The sequence below is a fragment of the Vicugna pacos genome, chromosome 1 (assembly GCF_048564905.1).
Source record: "Vicugna pacos chromosome 1, VicPac4, whole genome shotgun sequence".
Classification (NCBI taxonomy): domain Eukaryota; kingdom Metazoa; phylum Chordata; class Mammalia; order Artiodactyla; family Camelidae; genus Vicugna; species Vicugna pacos.
The window spans coordinates 4,986,438-5,007,853 of NC_132987.1; the positions used below are offsets into that span (position 1 = coordinate 4,986,438).

Genomic DNA, 21,416 nt, shown 5'->3' on the forward strand with positions numbered 1-21,416 from the left:
CAAAAAACCCCCACATGGATACAACACAAAGTTAAAGACCCCAGGTACCCATGATCAGAACTGGAGATTGAAGTTGATTTCAGATTACTCCGCATACCATTGTCCTCTAGTAGACATTTGAGTTGCCCTTAACAGTTACAAATTACATGACACACAGTAGTAATTCACTAAAATTGAAGATGACCAGGAACTGAACAAACAAAACAAAGCAACCAACCATAGAAGCGAACAAAAAAAACCCCAACATCGAATTTGACTTTTAAAAAAAGTTCAAAAAAAAATCTGTGATTAAACACCCAGAATCAGTAGGTCAAAGGAGTCATTCATGGGGACCTTTTGCCTTCAGGCTAGAGTGGCCCAGACCATCCTGGTAGATAATTGCCTGCCCTATTCTTAAGGTTCTGTGACAAGGAAATTCCAAGGCCCTCTCGGTAACACGTCCCAGAGCCTGGTGGCAGCATGAGGTTTTCCTCTCTGTGGAGCCTGAAATCCCCGTGGCCCAAGTTTATCCACTTCCTCTTGCTCTTGTTAGCCCCAGTTGAGCTCAAGATCCTCTACTGATACGATCACATGATCTGAAAAGACCTCTGAAGGTTCCCACTGCGGTATGTCCTAATGAAGGTTTAATCACGCAAGAAGTGTTTGCACAGGAACTGGGGACAGGGAGAGGATGTGTCTTGGTTTTGCTTTCTGGCTTCCCTGGAGCGACCTTCCGACCCCTGTTCCGCAAGCCAATCTGTCACTTCCTTTGAGCCTGGGTTCACTCAAGTCTTGTTCGGGTCCCAAGCCCCCTCCTAGGAGTGACTCTGCTCCCAGGCACATTGAGCAGATCGTAGAACCGTGACATGTGGCTCCCGGTCTCTCTGCACCTGCCCCAGATCCTCTCTCTGGTCTTTGAGTTCTTTTGGTGGTGTTGGGAGTGGGTTGGCTAGGGTCCTGAGCCTTGCCCTCCACCTCCTGGGTGACAAGATTAACCTGTCTTTGCTCTCTCATGTGGCCGCCGCATGTCTGTGCTGAAAAGGACAAGATGACATGTGGCTAATTTTCTCGCTAATGTGCGTAAGTGGGAGCTGTCCAGGGAAGCGTCCTTTTGCCAGGTAATTTGTACATCTTAACAGCAGCCTTCTGGAGATGCCGTCTTCTCTCGTGTGGTGCGCTGCTAACAGTGGGAGTTCCTAATTAAGAAAGGAGGTGGGCAGCACGCCAAGCCGGAGGGGTGATGTTTTTGGTCTTATCGGGTTTTGCTACATCATCCCTCTCCGAGTGAAGTCAGAATTTCTACGGATCCGTGGGCAGGGCTGGGACTACTCCTTTATTCTTTTGAACGACTTCCAAAATTGGAACTGTATTGCACGCACGCTGGGAAGCAAACCGCCCTCCAACCCCAAACTTAGCTCCTTTCCTGATAGCATCCAATACAGTCCTTTCCACAAAGTACATGCGTACTTGCCAGATGCCAGCTTCCTGAATGCATTTATTTGTAACGGATAATGAGGAAAACCAGGAAGAAACGTCAGAAGGCATAGAATAAACCATACCCAGCATATCCAAAGAAAGAGGCCTTGTGAGACAAGAAAGGATTGTATAAGCCTATAAGGGACAAAGACGGAGCTTCCAAAAAGGTGTATTAAAATCAACACATTTACTGAGGCTCTCTTGAGGATCTCAGGTTCCGGGCTGGTGCAGAGAGTTTGAAGGTGAATCCTGACTGCTGTCAAACTCTGCTGAGCTCAGTGAGTATGGAGAGAAGACTCGGGAGTTGTACTCCGTTGCGCTCTAACTCATCCAGGGGAAAGACTCACAAATAATTACAATGCAGTGTGATGAGGGCTGTCGCCAAGGTGTGTACCAAGTGCTTTAAGAGCCTAGAGGAGCGATGCATTTGTCTCCTGGAGTCAGGAAAATCCTAGCAAAGGAGGAAACAGTCACGCTTTCTTGAAGGATGCCTTTAAGTTCTTCCAACCAAGGGAGGGAAGCAAGAATTCTAAATGTAGCAAACACCGTTAGCAAACACAGAGGGCGAGGATGCACAGCCTTTGCAGGGAAGAGGTCAGGGTGACTAGCTTATAGGTGCCAGCAGGGAAGATGGTGGGGGAGGGGGCAAGTTATGACGGGCCATGAATGCCTGCCCAGGAGAATGACATTTGTCCTGAACTGGCAACTGTTGGTGACATTTAGGTTGAGAAGTGATCCCCCCAGGACAATTCTGATGGCGTTTTGAGAATCAGAGAGAAGCTGGGAGGCACTAGAGGCAGGCAGGGTATCAGGGCTTCTGCAACGGTCCAAGCCAAGTGGGATGAGATTGTAATCAGGCCAGGCTGCAGGAAATGGGCTTGAGAGACCTTTCTAGGTTGATTTTGCTGTTTATTCTTTAATAGTTAACTGGGATGGGTGGACGAGGCTGACGCCGAGTTCTTCGGTAAGGCTGTGATGTAGGCAGAGCACCATGGGAAGAAATACGGGGTGCAGGAGAACAGATTTCTGGAGAACAGATTCAGTGAATCAAACCTAAGGCGTGTTGACTTGGCCCCATCAGGCCGAGAATCTCAGCAGGGAAAGAGAGAGTTTCAATGACAGAAGAAGAGTTAGCGATCGTGACTGCTTCACAAGGGTGAAGAAGAGTGAAGATGAAAAATTAGCCACTGGGTTTGTTAATTAGATGTCAACCATGACTCGGGGAGGGCAGTTTCAGTAGAAGAGGAAGGAAGCCAGTAGTTACACAGGCTGGTAACTGAACATTTTTAGGAATTCATTTCTATTTATACAGAGAAGGAAAGCCTAGTGGAGAGAGAAAAGGATGGAAGATGTGACTGAACAAGGTGGGAGAGGCGGAGAACAGCCCCAGTCCTGTCCTGTTTTCGAAAGAGAGAGGAGCCCCTGTGGCACCACGAGCCTCTTTGCCGCAGGGATTTACCTCTCCTCCCAGAATCTCGCTAATGCGGATGCTGCCTTCCTACGGGCTGTGGGGGAAGGGGAGGCATTCCTCTTTCTTTCCCAGGCCATCCGTCCCAGAATCCACGATGGGAAAGCTGGCAGGAGCTCTGATATGCAACCTCTCTTCACTGCCAGCGTGGGGAAATTCACACACTAAGAGCCACCCGAGGTCCTTATCTGCAGAGCTGCAGGCTCAGCCTTCGGGGGTTTCTGATTGATGCCTGGAGCTCTTTCCCCTCCTGGCTCCTGGCGTCCCACTCTCCTCTTGGATGCCCTGCATAAAGACCGGGTCGCCAGGCCCAAGGGGATGTGGCGCAGAAGGAGGGGAGCCTTTCCTCTTTCTTTGGTCTGAGGCTGCCTTTCCAGACCCTTGATTCTTGTCCTTATTTCATTGGCACTGAGACTGGCCTTCAGAGAGGCATCCTCACTCCACCTTCTACCCAAAGGAGGATTACACAACCCTTTGGTCCCCAAAGGAAAAAACATTCACGTCAGAACAGTGGAGTCCAATAATCATACAAGACATTCCTAGATGGTTTCTGATGTGGGGTTAGCCTAAGACACGGGGTGGAGGGGTTAGGTAAGGATAAATGGGATGGAGGAAAGGTTAAAGCAGTTTATTTCTTGATGTATTTTATTGTCTATGGCATACCTAGGGCTACGCTGAGATGAAGAGGCAGTGGGCTAATTGTGATTTAGAGAGGAAGAGTTTGGAGCATGGAAATTGAAGCCAGTTAGCAAAGGTAATAGATTGCCTTACCCCACCGAAGGCCCCACTGAACATAGAAATCATACACCTGTCAGTCATCATAGCTATGGTTTTTTTTCCTCTCCCACAGAGTGGCAGCCTGGGGTGTGAACGGAGAAGGTCATGGTTGGATTTATGCAAAGCTATAGATGGGTAAGGTGGACAAAACTGAAGGATAGTGATATGAAGGGCCTGGGCTGCTGGTGAGCATGTGGTTGAAAGTCTTGGTCATGAGCCTGGGCTAGGAAGGAAATGAGTACAGACGAGAGCCCTGATGGGCTGAAGACGGGGGATGGAGTGGGGGAGGTGCAGGTCTTGCTGAGGCTGGCAGGTGGGTCTCGGGGAAGTAAAGAAATGGGACTGATGAAAGGGCAGAGGTTTTGGCTGGACACTGGGTTTCTGAGTGTCAGATTTCAGAGATGAAATACTGCTGGGGTTGGGATGTGGGAATGGGTGGATGAAGGGAAGTAGATTGGGAGCCGTCCGTCACCTATAGTGATACGGTCATCAGACTTCCCCACTCATGAACGTAAATCTGTTCTCGGAAGGAGGGTTTAGCTCAGGGGTAGAATGCGTGCTTAACATGCATGAGGTCCTGGGTTCAATTACCAGTGCCTCCATTAAAAATAAATAAAATAAATAAGACTAATTACTTCCCCTCCAAAAAATATTTTTAAAAATCTGTTCTTGAAACTCAGATCAATGAAACCGAAATAAATGCCAAATTTGGGAGGCGTTTACTACACTTAGCTTCTCATGCAGTTAGGAAAGTAGGATGCGAAAGAACAGGGCTCTCCGTAGACCTTCTCAGGAAACACTGACACAATAGCATAAACTGACTATACTTCAATAAAAAATAAATTAACTTAAAAAACCACTACATATAAAATAAACTACAATGATATATTGTATAGCACAGGGAATATAGCCAATATTTTATAATAACCACAAATGGAGTATAATATTTAAAATTGTGAATCACTCTGCTGTCCACCTGAAATTTACATAATTTTGTACATCAGCTAGACATCAATTGTTTAAAAGGATAAAAGCTAAAAAGAAAAAAGAAAAAGAAACAATACGTGGGAATTCCACTTTGCGATGTTCTTCTCTTAAGAGAACGAACTAACATAATATCAAGTTAAATACTTCAGATTTTTGGCTTCTCTGGAAAAATAAGATGATCCTGGCAGCACTGGGCCAAGGATTCCTTCTTGGCAGCAAAAAGATTCCTCACCAGGTTCTCTGAGTTCCCATCACTTCATGTTGCTATCCCATACCTGGCGGTTTACACTGTCTTTCTGAGAGTTAAGAGAAGAGTGAAATATTTCTTCTAATCAAGGCGCTTTCAAAATTGGGAAACCAAAGATGAATCAGGAAGAGCATTCCTCTGTATTTGATATGCAAATACGCCACTGTTGCAAACTAGAAATTATGATGCTGTTCCAGCTTCACTCATGATGGTATCTACCTGGCTCCTGTAGGCATTGGAGTCTGCAGTGACTCCTGTAAATAAAGTCATAGTGGGAATACAATCAAATATAGGAGAGCTGACAAAAGTAGTGTGATAAGCAACATTAATTTTTAGACCACATCATAGTGTTACTTTTGCTAACAGAATAATCTTATCGAATCTCCAGTAATTAGTAGATGCCCTCAAAGTGCCGCCTAACTCAACAGCCACTGAGAACAATCTAATGAATGCACACAGCAGTTCCTCAGTGGCTGGAAATTGTCATTTAATTACTCGAGTGCCTAACTCCTTTGCAGCTATATACATGTGTAAGATGGGTCCAAGGAAAATGGGTGAAGGATCTTTAGCGTCCGAGGAGAGGAAGAATAAGAAAATGATAGCACAGGGAACTATATTCAACATCTTGCAGTAACCTATAATGAAAAAGAATATGAAAAGGAATATACGTATGTGTATGTATAACTGAAACATTATGCTGCACACCAGAAATTCACACATTATACTTCAATTTAAAACAAAACAAAACAAAACAAAAGAAAGAAAATGAAAGCTCTTGGCAGGTCTAACTTGCCTCACTGTTACCCAGAAAGAAATGCAATGGCTATTTCTTGTAGAAGATCATGATAAAATACACATAATCCAGCCCTTAGGAGTGTGATAGGTTGAAATCAACATTTTGGAGGAACTCAGGAAGTAAATGGGTGGCCCGTGTGGACCAGTACGTTGATACAATCTGGTATTTCCTTACAGCGTTTTGGTCTTCTACCTCCGGTTTGAGTTAGCGCTCGCATTAAGCAGAGATGGCAGGGGTGGGAGAGCTGTCGAATATGAAGCCTCAGGGTCTTGAACTGTATGTTGAGAGAAATCCCGAAATAAAATGAGAGTGAGGTTTGGGAAATGAAAATTGTCATCACACATTGAGGGCAAAAATAATCTGAAGGCCGAGTGCTCAGTGAGTCAGAACCATTTCGGGAGTTGTAATGTTAGAGGCTGTGAACTGGAAACCAGATATGAGTTCACAATCTGCGAGGCTATCAGTCAGGGAGGGAGGTCGGTCAACAGCGTCAGTGTCACTTTGGGAGGCTGAAGGGAGGCTATCATGGACCAGGGAGCCTGAACGTCTCATGTTCTAGGCATGAGATTTAAGATACAAAAAAACAGCAATAGTGTGGTCAAGGGTGACAACAATGATTAAAAGCTGAGGCAGATTGCAATAAGAAGAAAATTTAAAAGAGAGAAAGCTCTGGCAGTGATTGCATGACAAAAACAATGAGATTTTAAAGGCATTTATTTACTTTAAACGTTATGAACAAGTGATTCATCAGCACCTTACCATTGGTATATAGATACAATAAATTGGCATAAGCACCATGGAGTCTTCCAGAAAGAGCATTTTATTAACATCTTGCCTATCTCTTATTATCCTGCTCTGAAAATTCCTCTGAAGGAACCATTAGACAGTATTTGCTGAGGAACGCCTGTGATATTTTGGCTCTTTTTCTAACTCTAACTTCTATGAATTTTATGATGCCACGAAAACACTTCAGCAAGAATTCTGGCAAAATATTTACAATTTCTTCAATAACATTGCTCGTGGAATAGGAGAAATGGAAAGCAGTCTCTTAGTAACTGCAGGAAAACCGGCAGGAAAGAGGAGAAACAGTTGCTTACTCTGCTGTTTGTGATGAAAAAAGTCCGAGTTGAGCTACAAAAAAGCCCACTGGGGGCTGAGCAACGCACCTGTCAGAGCAACATCCCGTCACGATGGAGGAGGAATGGTACCCACAACCTGGCTGTGAGATGAAGTACAGCTGTAACATCTGCAGGCATGTGACCAGAGGCTTGTGGGAGACGAGCACTTAGGGGGATAGAAAGGAACCTGGCACAGGCCTTGGGCTTCTGGCATCATTAGCTACCGGTCTGCCAAGATGCTTTGGGAAACATTTTAATTTAAATGCCAAGTCTATTTCAATGAAGTCTCCCCGGTTTGACCCATTGGGAGGCCAGAGTGAGATGGATAGGTGCTCGTTTTGGAGAGCATTAGGCAAATTAGATGGTGGTTTTATAAAAAGCATCCTGGAGGTTTAAATCTGTGTGTCCCCACTCACCCTAGGAAACTCAGGCTACAAGGATATATGACTCCCATAGCATTTTACTAGTGATGGTAAATGCAGGAAAAGGCAGAAATATCTCCAGGCATTTATTCAAAATATCAGAATTAGAGGACTTTAAGAATAAAGGTCCAGCGTTCTCCCTTTCCTCACCACAGTGTACTCACCGGCTACTATGACTGTAAATTCGGTAAGGCAGGTTAAGAACCTGATTTGAATTATATGAATATATTTTCCTGCAAAACTATCTCAAGAGAGAAAAAAGTTGAACCAAACTAGAGGGGGAAAAATAAAAGAAAAAGGATGGAACTGAATAAAATATTAAAACATTGTTGTCCATCGATGCGAAAATTTGTTAGCCTGAAGGCCCAGGTTGGCAAGAGCTGGATCAAAGCTTGTCTGATGGGTTACAAAAACAGGAATCCAGAAGATCAGAAGAATTAAAACGCCCCCAAGAATAACATGAAGGTATTTGAAGTTGCTTCAGGGGCCAGGGCGGGTATGCATATGTATGTAAAGCTCGTTTCCTCAGAGGTTACTTGGCAGTTTGCGACGACATCACGCTAATGAAAACAATGTCTTTAAGTTCACCCCCAGCGGACTATCAGTTTCGCGCCCCTGCGGGAAGCGCATTCCCGGAAAAGGAAATACACTCGCTGGAGAAGGGCCGGAGGCTGGAGCCGGGGAGCCTGGGATGGAGAGGTGGGTGGGGCCAGGCTGGGTGCGGCCGTGGGTACCACGCTGCGGAGTTTGGGCCCTGTATGGCTCCAAGGATTCCAGGGACGTGTTCGCGCGGGGAAGCAATGAGCTCAGGGTTGATTTTTAGGCTGCTCACTCTATCTGAAGCACTGGGGGAGGGGAAGGAGGGAGGACCAGAGAGAGGAGGCACCGGCTGTTGTGACCCACGGTGGATACTTTCCCCAAGATGAGCCTGACCCAGGGCTGGGTCCGCAGAGGGTTGGACCAGCTGGCATCTCTGGCGGCGGGATCAGGAAGGACACTGGGAGGGAGGGACGACGATGGTGAAGATAAATCCCTGGAGGACGACTAAAAGGTCACAGAGCAGGCTCTGCCCAGGTCCTCTGCTTCTCACCTCTCCCCCCTCCCCCACCCCAGCATCCTTGCAACCAGTTGAATCAATTCACAGATTCACAGTTCAGGAGCCCAAAGGGGCGGAATTGGTTTCTGTATGAGAAGTGGGTCTGACCCACTGGGGAAGCCCAGAGGGGAACGTCCGGAGGGCCTCTCCCCGAGCTGGCGGGAGGGGAACCAGTCCCGCGCCGGGCGGGGGTTGGAGGGGGCGCAGCGGCGGTGCCCTGAGCCCCGGACCTCCGTGCGGCCCCGCGGCCTGCGCGGTCGTTGCCCCTCGGGGCGCGGGGAGGGTAATTGTCAGTTGCCGCAGCCCTGGGGGCCCCGGGGTCTCCAGGGCCCGCGGCCGCCGCCAGTCGCCGTCCGCTCGGCAGCGAGGTTCCCGCGGCCGGATGAGCCGGCCGGGAGGGAGCAGCCGCGACGGCGGCGACCTCGAGCGGGAGCCGAGCGGCTCGCGGTGGGTCGGGGGCGCCGGGGAGGGCCCTGCGGCCTGTAGGGGGCAGCGCCGAGCCCGGGAGGCGGCGGCGGCGGCGGCGGCGGCGGCGGCGGGCGGGGTGGGCGCGTCCAGGCTCCCCCTTCAGGAGCAGCCCCGGCCCGCCTGCCCGCCCCCCGGCCCCGCCGGCCTCGGCGAGGACCCGGGGGGACGTGGCGGGGCCGGGCGCGCGACGGCCTCTGGGGGGTAGTTGGGGCCCGCGGAGACTCCCGTGTCGCCTTCCGCCCAACTGGGGCCGCGGGACCCTCGGGGGGCGCCTGCCGCTTCCCGGCGTCCCGAGCCGGGGGGGTGGGCGCCGGGGTCCCCGCGGTGGGTGCTCTGACCCTAGGGTGGGTGCCCCATTCCCCAGGGTGGGGGTCCCGTTCTCCGGGGTGGCCCCTTTTCCCCGCGTGCGGTCCCGTTCCCCCGGGTGGAGTCCCCGGTCCCCCGGGGTGGTGCCCCAGCCCCGGCCGCGCGGGTGTCTTTGGCGCCCGCGGCGCGCGTGTCCAGGGTGTCTCCCTCCCCAGGTGCCGGGCCCGGGGCCGCCAGAGCGCTGACTGTGTCTCTCTTCTCCCCCTGCAGGAATCTTCCGTTAATCCCGCCGCCGCGACTCTCACCGTGCGCGAGGCGAGCTCGGAACAAACAGCACATCTAAATTAGAAAAAAAAAAAAAAAAGCGGAAGAAGCGGCCGAGGCGGCGGCGGCGGGAGGAGGAGAGGAGGAGGGGCCGCGCGGCCCGAGGCGGCGGGGACGCGGGGACGCGGGGACGCGGCTTTGTGCTGGCGGGTCGCGGGGCGCCCATGGCGGAGTGCGGCCGGGGGGGCGCCGCCGGCGGGGCCCTGCCCACCTCCCCGGGCCCGGCCCTCGTGGCCAAGGGCGCCCTGAGAGCCGGAGCCGGGGAGGGCGGCGGCGGCGGCGGCGGCGGAGGGCGCCTCGGCCACGGACGGGCGCGCTATGACAGCGGCGGGGTTTCCAACGGAGACTGCAGCCTCGGCGTGTCCGGGGACGATGCCCGGGCCAGCCCCGCCAGGGGTCCCCACGGCGCCGCGCTCGCCCCGACCACCGGCCCGGCCGCCTGCCCCCTCCCCCGGGAGAGCAAGCCGGGCGGCCTGCCTCGCCGGAGCAGCATCATCAAGGTAGGTGGGAGAAGGGCGCTCGTCGCCCACCCCAGCCGTCCGGGGGTGGGGGTGGGGGTCTTTCCCCGCGAAAGGTGTGGTGGTGGCCGGAGGAGGTCGTGCGAGGAGCCCCCTGCCAAGGGGCACCATGGGTGCACCGGTGCTTGGGGTGGTTGAGCGGGGATTGGGTGCAAATGGCATTTGGAGAATGAAGAGGTGGCCCCCGGCGTGCTGGGAGCAGTGTTGACATCCCCGGTGGAACTTGGGGCTGTCACCTCGCCCTGGACTGGCCTGAAATGATGGCCTGTATTTGCTTGGGCAGGGCACCCTTCCTCCTGTGGTCGGCTAGGCTGGTTACAGACTCCCTGTAAGCTTCCTATTGTGTGTTAAAAACAGTTAGTGATCATGTGAAAACATTTTCTTAAAAATCTCAGGCAGTGAACAGAGATTATTTAATAGATTCCTTCTGATCTGTCTGCCGTTGCCTCTTGCAAACGGTTAGACTCCAAGGGTGCAAAAATCTGAGAAATGATGCAGGTTTCTGAACAGAAATGCAGATTTCGGCTTTCTTAGGGTCAGAAGCGCTAGGAGATTACAGCTGTGCACAGTTTTATCTTTTCCTTGCTGCAGTAGGCAGGCCTCCAGTTCTGTGGAGTTCTGTTTCGGGCAGTTTGCTTGATGAGGGTATCTTCTGCCTGGTGGTATTTAGGAGAAGGAAGTTGCAGTTGTTTTGTGCATCTTAAACTCAAGAAGTAATATTAGGAACTCCTGGGTTGGTGGTGGTTTCATTCTAATATTGCATTTTGGTCTACAGTGTAAAGATATTTCTCGTGACATGAAGTGAAAAAATAGTTGATGAGCTCAGAGTGGAGACCTAGGCAGGACGGGGCTCTTTGGGCTCAAGTTTGGAGCAAATATGAAAACGTTGCTCTCTGAAAATCGAGAGGTTACCAGGACAGTGAGCCGCAAAGCACCTTGACTGGGCTGCACCCACCCTTCCTGTGGTGGGTTATGGGTGGGAGAGAGGGCAGGACCAGCCACAGTGAAGAGATTTGGTGCTGGTGGTATTTGAAATGTAATTGGACCTCCAGAAATCTTCTGAGTACTGTGTAGGTGTCTGAGGGTGCAATGAGCTTCTGCAGTTATCTCGTGAAACATACCACCTTGCTACTCTATGTAACAGGCAGTTGTGAAACTGCTTTCCGCTTTGTCATCGGTTTGCCCAGTTTATGTCTGGGCAAGGGTACAAGTGAAGGGCTTAAAGATCAAATGTATTAACTGTCTGCTGCAGGAGTTCAGAGTTGAATGAAGGGAAGCCAAGTATATTTTTTTGCTGCCTGCCCAGCTTTTAATGACTTCTGTTTTCTTTTACTCTGTAGCTTATGTTATGGAAGTTGCTTTCAGCTGTGGATGATGTAATCAGTGCCATTAACAGAGTTACCCGTCACATCTGTTTTTATTGGTTGCCAGGTATTGGGGGTGGTTTTGCATTGTGGTGTTCATGGAACTTGAGGTGAAAATTCCAAAGATACAAGCTTACCACATTTGAGCTTCTCTCCCTCAATTTTTTGGAGGGCCTGTTTTTGTACTTTTTCAAAAAAAAAATTCAAATTAGTGTCTGTAACGGGATTCACAGTGTAACTTATTTATTTACAATAGCATCTGTTTAAATTTTAATTCATGGGAGATTAGGAAGAAGGGTGGTTTGCCAACATTTCTGATCTGTGGGATTGAGAACTTGTTGGTAGATATCATTTCTTCACTGAATATTCTAGAAACACTTGGGGAAAGGATGAATTATTCAGAAATCATTGGAATTTTGAAACTTTCCCAGGTACCTTCGTCATTTTTCTTCTTTCTAACGAAGGCAGGTGGTTCCCTGTTGGCAGCTGTAGCCCATTACCGGGACATAGGAGGGGATCAGCGGACTGCTTCTTGAATTAATGGAGAAACGGTAGCGAAGGACATATTTTCTCTATATTTTGAATTTATAAAATGGCTGATTTTGGATTTACCAGTCTCATATCTTGTCTGTTGCCTTGTACCTCCTGAGATGACTTGAGTCCTTTTTCCTGCCTCTGTGATCGGTTTGCATTTTCTTAAACACCCTTTAAAACCTATGGAAATAGTGTTGCAAGTTGTTCAAACCTTGATTATAGAAAAGGAGTATCCTATATTTAAATAGGTAATTACTCGGTATTTCTCTTCAGTTGGCACCTTGAAGGATCAAGATTTTAGAAATGTAGTGTGGCATTTTCTAAAGACATGACAGCCTCGAGCTAATAGCCTAATAGAATGAAGAGCTCTTTTACTTTGATATCAAATTTCATACAGCAACGAATAGTGCACAGGCATTTTTGTCGCATGAATGGCAGAGCTACATTTCACTTCTGTTGAAAAAAAAATAACAGCTGAGCAGAAGCCCACGTGAAAAAGCACTGGTGACCTCTTTCCTTGGTTTCCTTGGTTTTTGAATAAAGGGATGAATGCAGTCAGAGGGTGGGAGGGGAGAAGCGGGGGAAGGTTAGTAAGCAAAGTGAGAGCTGGGGGCAGAGGCCAGTGTTTTGTGGGGGGGGGCATTTGTTGAAGTGTGGGCTCTGCCTGTTTGTTAGCTTCCATCTTCATTGCAGGCCTGACCTCCCTCTTAGGTGGAGATCCCTGAATCAGAGGGAGAAATAACAGCCGAATTGGGATCAACATTGGGCAGGGAAGGGGGACTATTGCTGAGATGCAGGGCAGAAGCAGAAATCCACTGTAGGCTGACCAGAATTATATTCCTTATTTAAAGTTATTTCTTTGGAACTCCATCTGTTTGTAAATATGGTGTTGAGTGAGAAGTTGTTGTAAAATTACATTTTCTGCCAAAATAGATGCACACATCTATACTGAACGAGCTTGTAGGTTCTGGTAACAGTGTTGATGGAAATGCGGGGTGAGCAGCCTTGTGGGACCTTGTATAAGTACCTGGCGAAGGTAAATACATCATAGAACTGATCGACAGACTTTTCTGCTTTTCCTTAGCTTATGGGAACTAAGGTGACACTTTCTAGATTATTTGCAAAGGCCCATTACTAGATTTTTAGGGAAGGAGCCATTATGTTTGTCATCTTAAGTAATCTAGTAAATGAAAACCTCACTTTCATTTTCTCTTTCCATATTTCATTTCATCACATCATGTAATATAATCCACACTTTATTTTGAAGCAATTAATTTGGTTAATTGTTCAGATGGCCTTCATCTTTTACAAACAGCTCAATCCTTTAATTCAAGAGCTTGATCTAAATATAGGAAGTAATATTTTAGGCCTTGGATTCCTTTTTAATTTTTGAAATCAGTAAAAAATTTAAGGTCTATCAGTTTGGATTGTTTACTTTAATCAAAACTAATTAAATGTGTTGGTTGGTACTTTAAAAGATGTGGTATAATTTGTATAAAGTAAAAATCACTCTTGTTGGTGCCTGGTTCTATGAAATATGACGAATGCACACAGTCACGTAGTCACCACCACTATCAAGATGCAGAGCAGTTCTGTTGCCTCAAAAAATTCCCCGAGGCCGTTTGTAGCCTCCGCTCTGTCCCCCACCCCCAGACCATTGATCTTGAGTACTTTTTTCATAAGTAAGAAATACAGCCATTGTATTATTTTGGTGTTAAAAGTAATAACAACGGCCACTGTTAATTAAACACTTCTTATGTGCAAAACACGCAAAAAGTGTTTGACATGATTCTGTGACTCGATCTTGCACCAGCCACGGAGGCTGAAGGGAACCAGAGGTCAGAGAGGTTAACCGCTGGCCCGGGTGCCAGAGCAGGCTGTGGTACCCCGCTGGGGTACGGCTGCACTCCACTGCCCCCTCGAGTTACACTGCTGGTGTTAGTAACTTTTTTGTATAGTTGAGGTAGCATCCGTGGTCTAGAAACACCAGATTGGATTTTCCCCTTTAGATGCAGGGGATATTGGAGGGGAAAGGGGCTCTCTGTTCTCCGGAGAGAAGTTGACAGATAGCATTGCCAGGCAGCTGTCTGGTCACCTGTGACGGCTGCTTGACCCAAGCCTCCAGCTTCTGTGGGATGGAAGGTCTGACCTTGCCCAGGGTGACAGCCCTTAACGTTTTCTAGTACCGTTGTTGTTGCTATTACAGTATCATGGTGGGGAGGAGAGATGCTTTTACTCACTTGATCCCCGGCTTGATGCCTGGTCCCCCAGTGCGGGGAATAAGCCGGCTTTTCACATCTGTTACACGTGTTTAAACAAAATAAGGAAAATGTACATGCAGATATTTTGTTGGTCTGTGGTTTCAATAAACTGGACTCTTTGCGGGCAGAAGCTGGGCTGTATTTATCAGTTCTGCACAGAAAGAGAACACACAATAACTATTTTCTGAACTTTATCTTAAAAATGATATCTGCATTTGACTTGAAACCCTTTTTTTTTTTTGAATAGTGGCGGGTGGGGGTGGCACGCCCAGCAACCTTGTGGGCATGTCGTAATTATTCATCAGACAGTAAATTCATCACAAAGTGAATCTGGACAGACAGGCAGCCTGGGTCACTGAGGTCAGAAAAAATCTGGTGGCCAGTCATCCTCTCCCCACTTGGCTTTGTACGGATGCATTTCACGTCGCCCTGGGTGGGTAACTGCTGATAGGCCGCGGGTCTCAGCCTCTCAAAGAGCTTTCGTCACGATTCAGAGTTCAGTTTCAAAAGTCATCAGAGGGTGTTCATTTCCAAACCCTAAAAATTACTTACCCCATTTGCTTTTTCCCTTGCCTCTCTTCCCACCTCTCCTCCAGTGATGCTTGACTGGCGGAGTGCTCTGCTTAGACAAGTGACAGGAAGTTGTTTATTTTTTTAATTGCTGATCTTGGCCACTCCAGTTACTTTCTTAGAATGCTCTCTCCCAGAATCTCTTTAGTTCCTTTTATAGTGCTGTGTGCTCTGCAAGGGGCCTAAACTAGACTGTTCCTTTTTTTTTTCTTTCTTTCCCTTTTTCTTTCTTTAATGCTCAAGTTACCCATGCCTCAGTATTCGACCAAACAGGGCAGTGTTATTTACAGCCTCTGTGCAGGTATAAATGAATTGCCAGCGTTCACGGTTTCTGTCCAGACTATTTTATACAAATGGGTCTAAGAATAGACGCTCCGTTCCTTATTAACACTGAATGTTGGCTGTTATTACCTACTCATCTACCAGACCTCTGGATTCATTTAGCTACTTTTAATTTTATATGAATGGATTCTGTAGTGCAGAAGACTCCACTCAGATATTTTTACCAGGGAAGCCACAGGATCTGCCCCTGTGAGACTGCAGCTGCCTGGGCAGCGGATTGTGCTGCTGCTAATGGTGAATCCAGGGAGTTCCACCTGCTTGGGTGTGAGCAGTGACTCAGACACATCAGAACCCCCAGGGGAGTTTCAGCAGGACCTGCTTTCCTCATGTCAGGATAATTCCATAGCTTTAGGGTGCTCCGGGGATACAATTAATTACGCTGAGCTTTAGCGGCAGGTATGTGAATTGTCCAGTCTGCTGGCAGGGCCCTTGGTGCTTACCTGTTTCCAAGTGGCGGCGGAGGGCAGGGGGCTCGGTCACACGGCGGCGACAGTTGGGGAAACGCGTTCTGGCCGGTAATCTCAGCGGGGCTGTGCAGACAGACCATCTTTTATTGTGCTTCACAGAGACTGCGATTTTTAGACATTGAAAGTTGGTGGCATCCCTGTGTCAAGCAAATGTATCGGTGCCATTTTTCCAACAGCATTTGCTCACTTGGTGAATCTGTGTCACATTTTGGTAATTCTCACGATGTCTCAAAATACTTAATTATGATTGTATTTGCCACGGTGATCTGTGGTTAGTGATCTTTGCTGTAACAACTGTAATCGTTTCCGGGCGCCACGAACTGTGCCTGTATTAGACGGCGAACTTAATCCATAAATGTCGTGTGTGTTCTGATGCTTTCTCTCCCTCTCCCCGGCCTCCCTGTCCCCTGAGACACAACAGTACTGAAATGAGGCCAGTTAGTAACCCTACAACGGCCTCAAAGTGTTCAAGTGAAAGGGAGAGTCACATGTCTCTCTTTTAAATCAAAGGCTAGAAATGATCACGCTTGGGGAGGAAGACGAGTCAGCAGCCCAGAAAAGCCGAAAGCTAGGCCTCTTGTGCCAGCCGGCCAGGTTGTGAATGCAAAGGAAGAGTTCTTGAAGGAATTTAAAAGTGCTGCCCCAGGGAACACACCAGTGATAAGAAAGCAAAACAGCCGTGTTGCTGACGTGGAGGAAGTCTGAGTGGTCTGAGTAGAAGGTCAAACCAAACACCACATTCCCTTAAGCCAAAGCCTCGTCCTGAGCAAGACCCTCACTCTCTTCACCTCTGTGAAGACTGAGAGGTGAGGAAGCTGCAGAAGAAAAGTCTGAGGCCGGCAGAGGTTGGTCCATGAGGTTTAAGGAAAGAAGTCGTCTCTGCGACGTGAAAGCGCAAAGTGAAGCCGCAGGCGCTGATGCAGGAGCTGCAGCACGTTCTCAGGAAGATGGAGCGCAGAGCCCTCGTGGAGGTGCCGCGCTGAGCAACAAGGTTTTTTGATGTAGAGGAAGCAGCCTTCTACTGGAAGAGGATGCCGTCTAGGACTGTCATAGCCAGAGAGGAGAAGTCAGTGCCTGGCGTCAAAGCTTCACAGGACAGGCTGACTCTCTTGTTGGGGCCAATGCAGCTGGTGACTGTCATGTGAAGCCAGTGCTCCTTCACCATTCTGAAATCCTGGGCCCTTAAGATGATGCTAAATCTCCTCTGCCTGTGCTCTGTAGATGGAACAACAGGCCTGGATGACAGCACGTCTTTTACAACGTGGCTTACTGACTATTTTAGGCCCACTGTTGAGGTCCGTTGCTCAGAAGAAAGGACTCCCTCCAAGATGACTGCTCCTTGATGGTGCACCTGGTCACCCCAGAGCTCTGCTGGAGAAGCGCAACGAGATTCATGTTTCCCTGCCTGCTCGCACGGCACCCAGTCTGCAGCCCGTGGATCAAGGGGTCGTTTCAACTTTCAAGCCTTATTACTTAAGAAATACCTTTTGTGAGGCCACAGCTGCCATAGATAGTGGTTCCTCTGATGGATCCGGACACAGTCAGATGTGAAAACCTCTGGGAAGGATTCCCCAGTTTAGATCCATGAAGAACATTCATGGTTCATGGGAAGCAGTCAGAATATCAGCATGAACAGGCGTTTGGAGGAAGCTGATCCCAGCCCTCATGGATGACTTGGAGGGGTTCCAGACTCAGTGATGGAGGTGACTGCCGACGTGGTGGGAACAGCAGGAGAACTGGGATTAGAAGTGGAGCCTGAAGGTGGGGCTCCGTTGCTGAATCTCAGGATAAAACTCGAGTGGATGAGGAGCTGCTTTTTATGGATGAGCAAAGAAAGTGGTTTCTTGAGATGGGATCAACTCCTGGTGAAGATGCTGTAATAGCTGTTGAAATGGCAAAGGATTTAGAACATGACATCAACTTTGTGAAGAAAGCAGTGGCCAGATTTGGAGGATTGAGTCCAATTTTGAAAGTTCTTCTGTGGGTAAAACACTGTCAAGTGCATTGCATGCTACAGAGAAATCGTTCGTGGAAGGAAGAGTCAGTTGATGTGGCATACTTCACTGTTGTCTTGTTCTGAGAAATTGCCATACCTTCAAACTTCAGTGACGACCGCCCTGGTCAGGCAGCAGCCACCAACACAGAGGCCAGACCCCCCCACCCCCAGCCCAGCCTGCAAAAAGATTACAACTCAGAAGGCTCAGATGATGGTTAGCCTTTTTTATTTTAACCACTAAAGAATTTTTAAACTAAACTGTGTGTATTGGTTTTTTAGACACAATCCTGTTGGACACTTAATAGACTACAGTATAGTGTAAAGATAACTTTTATATGCACTGGAAACCAGAAAATTCCTGTGACTCGCCGTACTGCGATATTCGCTTTTTCGAGGTGGTGTGGAGTGGAATCTGCAGTAACTCCGAGGTGTGCCTGCACCCTGGGGCTTGGTCTGTACTCAGGGCTTGCACGTCTGGATGATTCAGGAGGCAGGATACTGGTGGGAAAAATAGAGAGTGTGAAGTTAGCTGCTTGGATCAGGTTGTGGCTCCCTCTCTTCTTTCTATTAGCCTTGGGCACGATATTGAAGTCTGCACGTTGCATTCACTCATCTCTAAATTAGAATACCCACCCCATCGTGTTGCTGTGTTGCTGATTAAATGAGACGATGTGTGTGGAATGTTCAGATCAGAGTGTGGGCTGTAATAAGCACTCAATGGGCGGTACCTAGTATGTTTGATTTTCTGCTTTTTAGTTTTTCATATAGAGTTGGTCCTGAGCTGAGCAGACTCATGTAGCTTCATCCGAGTTGGAGAGCACTAGCACTGCCACCTACATTTTGGAAGTTTCATCGTTTGAAATCCAGAGAACATACCCTGGTAAATTTCTCAGACTTGTTGTGAAGGTGCCACAGGAAAGATTCTGTTTTGGTACTTTCCTCGATCAGATGTGTCAGGCCAACAATGCACGCATCTCGACAGCACCACTTAAATGAGCAGAGGGTACTGACCGTTAGCTTTGTGGAGCCAAGCACCCAGATGGCCCGGGACAGTCCAGATTTACACTCTTTGTCCTGACAAAATCGTTAACACTGCCTCCTCCCGCGCCCAAAGGTGTCCCAGTTTGGATGAGAAATGACCTGGTCACCCTGCTTATCTGCTTTTCACGAACTCTTTGTTACAGCCTCTGCTGGAGCCCTGGGAAACTGCTCTCTGTGCCTGAACCTGGCCTTCCTGTTCGTCTACCTTTCTTAGCTCGGAATGCTTTCCTAGGGCTTTGCTCAGTGAAGCGCCGCTCAGAATGAACTGTTCGTTTGTCTGCTTTCCAGCCAGCACCCTGCCTGTCTCTCTCTACAGCCCTGTTTCCTTCTGCCTCATAGGAGATTTCACGTTTTTCACCTTGGATTTATGAGAACACCTAGTTTAACATCTTGTGCGAAAGCATGGACTGAAGTATGTATTTGTGGAATGAAAGTATAAAATGGATGAAGAAGTGGACACGAATGACATGACTCATCCTAAGAGTTTGATGGAGATGTTATTTAGACTTAACTCCAACTGGTTTTGTTTGGGATATAAAGCTTGGTGCGCTGTGTATTTCAAAGAAGAAACTTGTATCACGTGCAGAGTTTTGGGAACAGTCAAACAGAAGGAAATACCTTCACTGAAGTTGGGTCCAGGAATTTGGCTGGCTCCAGAATTGTTCTACAAGATGTTAATATAAGTGATCTGTTCCTGAAATAAGTCTAGACCTTTGAAATTTTCTTTTGATTTATGTTCTGCTGTCGAAGTTTAAAAAGCATGGCGAGCGAGCTTTATTGTTTGTTAAGATATTTGATGTCTTTTCTAGTATTTGGTTTCTTTAAGTGATATCTTTAGTTCCTGTTAATCTTTAAGGAACTAAATTACTTAAACTTTTATTGTCATTAATATTGGACTGTCAAAAGGTATTTTTTAGAAGCGCTGTGGAATTAATGCTAAAAAAGAAAGTAGGTAAGGAATATAGAGTTGTACAAGTAGGATCCTTGACCCCTCAGCATGTTCTATCATATAATGTGAGAAATACTACCTTTTGCTGCAAATCAAGAACCAGGTGAAGAAGAGATACTTGGAGATGCTTTCTGTGCATCATCTCATGCCTCAAGACTCCCTCCACTTACAAGGAGATGTTAGCATTCATTCCCTAATTTTATGGACAAGGAAACCTCTTCCTCAAGGTGTGGGAATTCCCAAGCAAGGCCACAGAGCTTGTCTGGGCCGAGCCAGCGCTCAGGCAGTTTGATGGACATGGAAGACCACACTCATCCTACTCCATCCCCCTCCTCCCACCTCACCTTCTGTAACGGGCATCTTTGACTTGCCCTTTATTTTTCCTCCTTGCCCAAGGCATTCTGGCTCCACGATCATAGCAGTTTCTACCTGTCCTAAAATAGATGACCGATTTTTGATTAGGAGAGTTTGACATTTTGTGGCTGAATCTTGGGATGAGGCCAACATGTCCCTAATCAATAAACAGCCATAGCCATGGTCCTGTCCACTATGCTGTAGTGTTAGGCTGATCCGCAAACCAGGGTTTTGTTTGTTTCCTCTCCTCTCTCCATGGATGGATTTCAAAGCCCTTTTTTTTTTTTTTAGGAGAGGGTCATTTTCCACTTTTCTTTCTTTTTAACGAAATTTGATTTACAGTTATATACTTCTTAGGGTCCTAGTAGGTAAAACACATAATGGCTAGTAACAATTTGTTTTTAGGTGCGCTTTTTCTATAGTATCTGTTCCATTATTGTTTTGGAATTGTCAAATAATTATAAAATGATAGAATATGTTTATGCCTTCAACACATTGCTATGAACTCAGTATTCAGGTTTCTTCTGGGAGTATGCTAAATAGACTAATTTGGGAATAGCAGATATTCCCATCCCAGAAGCCAAGCAGCTGGATTTTAAAGTGATTAATAATGTAAATTCATGGGATTTTCAGAATGGAAAGAGAGCATGTAAAATTCTTTTGTAGTTAGAGCTACGCAGGGCCATCCTGATGAGTACATTTAGCTCCTAGCTACGGTTGAGTTCTTTTATTTGCATATTAGCATAACAGAATTGGAAAAAAATTGTTATGTAATACTGCAGTATATGAGTATTAATAGAACAAGATGTGGTCTTCCAAACGGCTATTTTTGAGAATTTGTTTTTGTGTTTTTTTTTTTTTTTTTTTTTTGCTATAGATAGCTGCATGTGTACAACCTTGTGCGTGCCGGCATATACTCTGAAGACTCCGTCTATAAATAGTAAAGATTAAGAGCAAACCAAATTCTATAGCGGTGGCTGACACGAGTCCTATTTCATGAGACTGATGGGTAGCAGGTGTCCGCTCTCCACTTTGAAAACGCCCGGGAAGGGGCAGGCTCTCTTTTACGAGCATTGCTGATGAAGTCTGTTGCTCTTAAGCAATTAGTATGGCCACGGAGGGATAAGTGACCTGGTTTGCAGCCACCGTTAGAGTCACAAGCTAGAGTCTCCATATGGTTCCCTGCTACTTTTTATTTTTTATCGTCCTCCTAAGCTCTGATGTCCTGTGGACATAAGTAGATGTAATTTTTCAAACAGTTAAAATGACTGAATGTCTATCCTTGAAGGAAATGTGGCAAGTTGCTAAGATTTTTATTTCTATGAGTCCATGCTAATAGATTATATTAAATACCAATGGACTTTTCCGAGGGTTTTCACATGGGGACTAATAGCATTCCTGATGTCATGCTGGTTTTAAGGATGTGTTTATCTCTTGTTTATCTTTGGAGATTTTGGTGGTTTGTTGAAAGAATCTTCAGGGCCCTTTCAGGACTTTTTCTGGTTTATGTATATTCCCAAAAATGTTTTCCTATATGTGGAAATAGGGTCAGGAGT

At 47.3% G+C, this 21,416-nt stretch overlaps 1 protein-coding gene across 5 annotated transcripts in view; it reads left to right on the forward strand.

The window, feature by feature from the left end:
- Positions 1 to 8,774: 8,774 nt before the first annotated feature.
- The window catches only part of PLCL2 (phospholipase C like 2), a 172,634-nt gene continuing 159,992 nt past the window's right edge, over positions 8,775 to 21,416 (forward strand). Inside the window, exons 1-2 of one of the 5 annotated variants that reach the window (XM_072946018.1) lie at positions 8,775 to 8,813; positions 9,411 to 9,964. In XM_072946018.1, the coding sequence (XP_072802119.1) occupies positions 9,629 to 9,964 (336 nt within the window). In that variant the 5' untranslated portion in view covers positions 8,775 to 8,813; positions 9,411 to 9,628. Of the gene's footprint in view, positions 8,814 to 9,019; positions 9,179 to 9,410; positions 9,965 to 21,416 lie in introns of those variants that run through there. The other 4 variants (XM_072946074.1, XM_072946193.1, XM_072946125.1 and 1 more) reach the window with 4 other exon arrangements.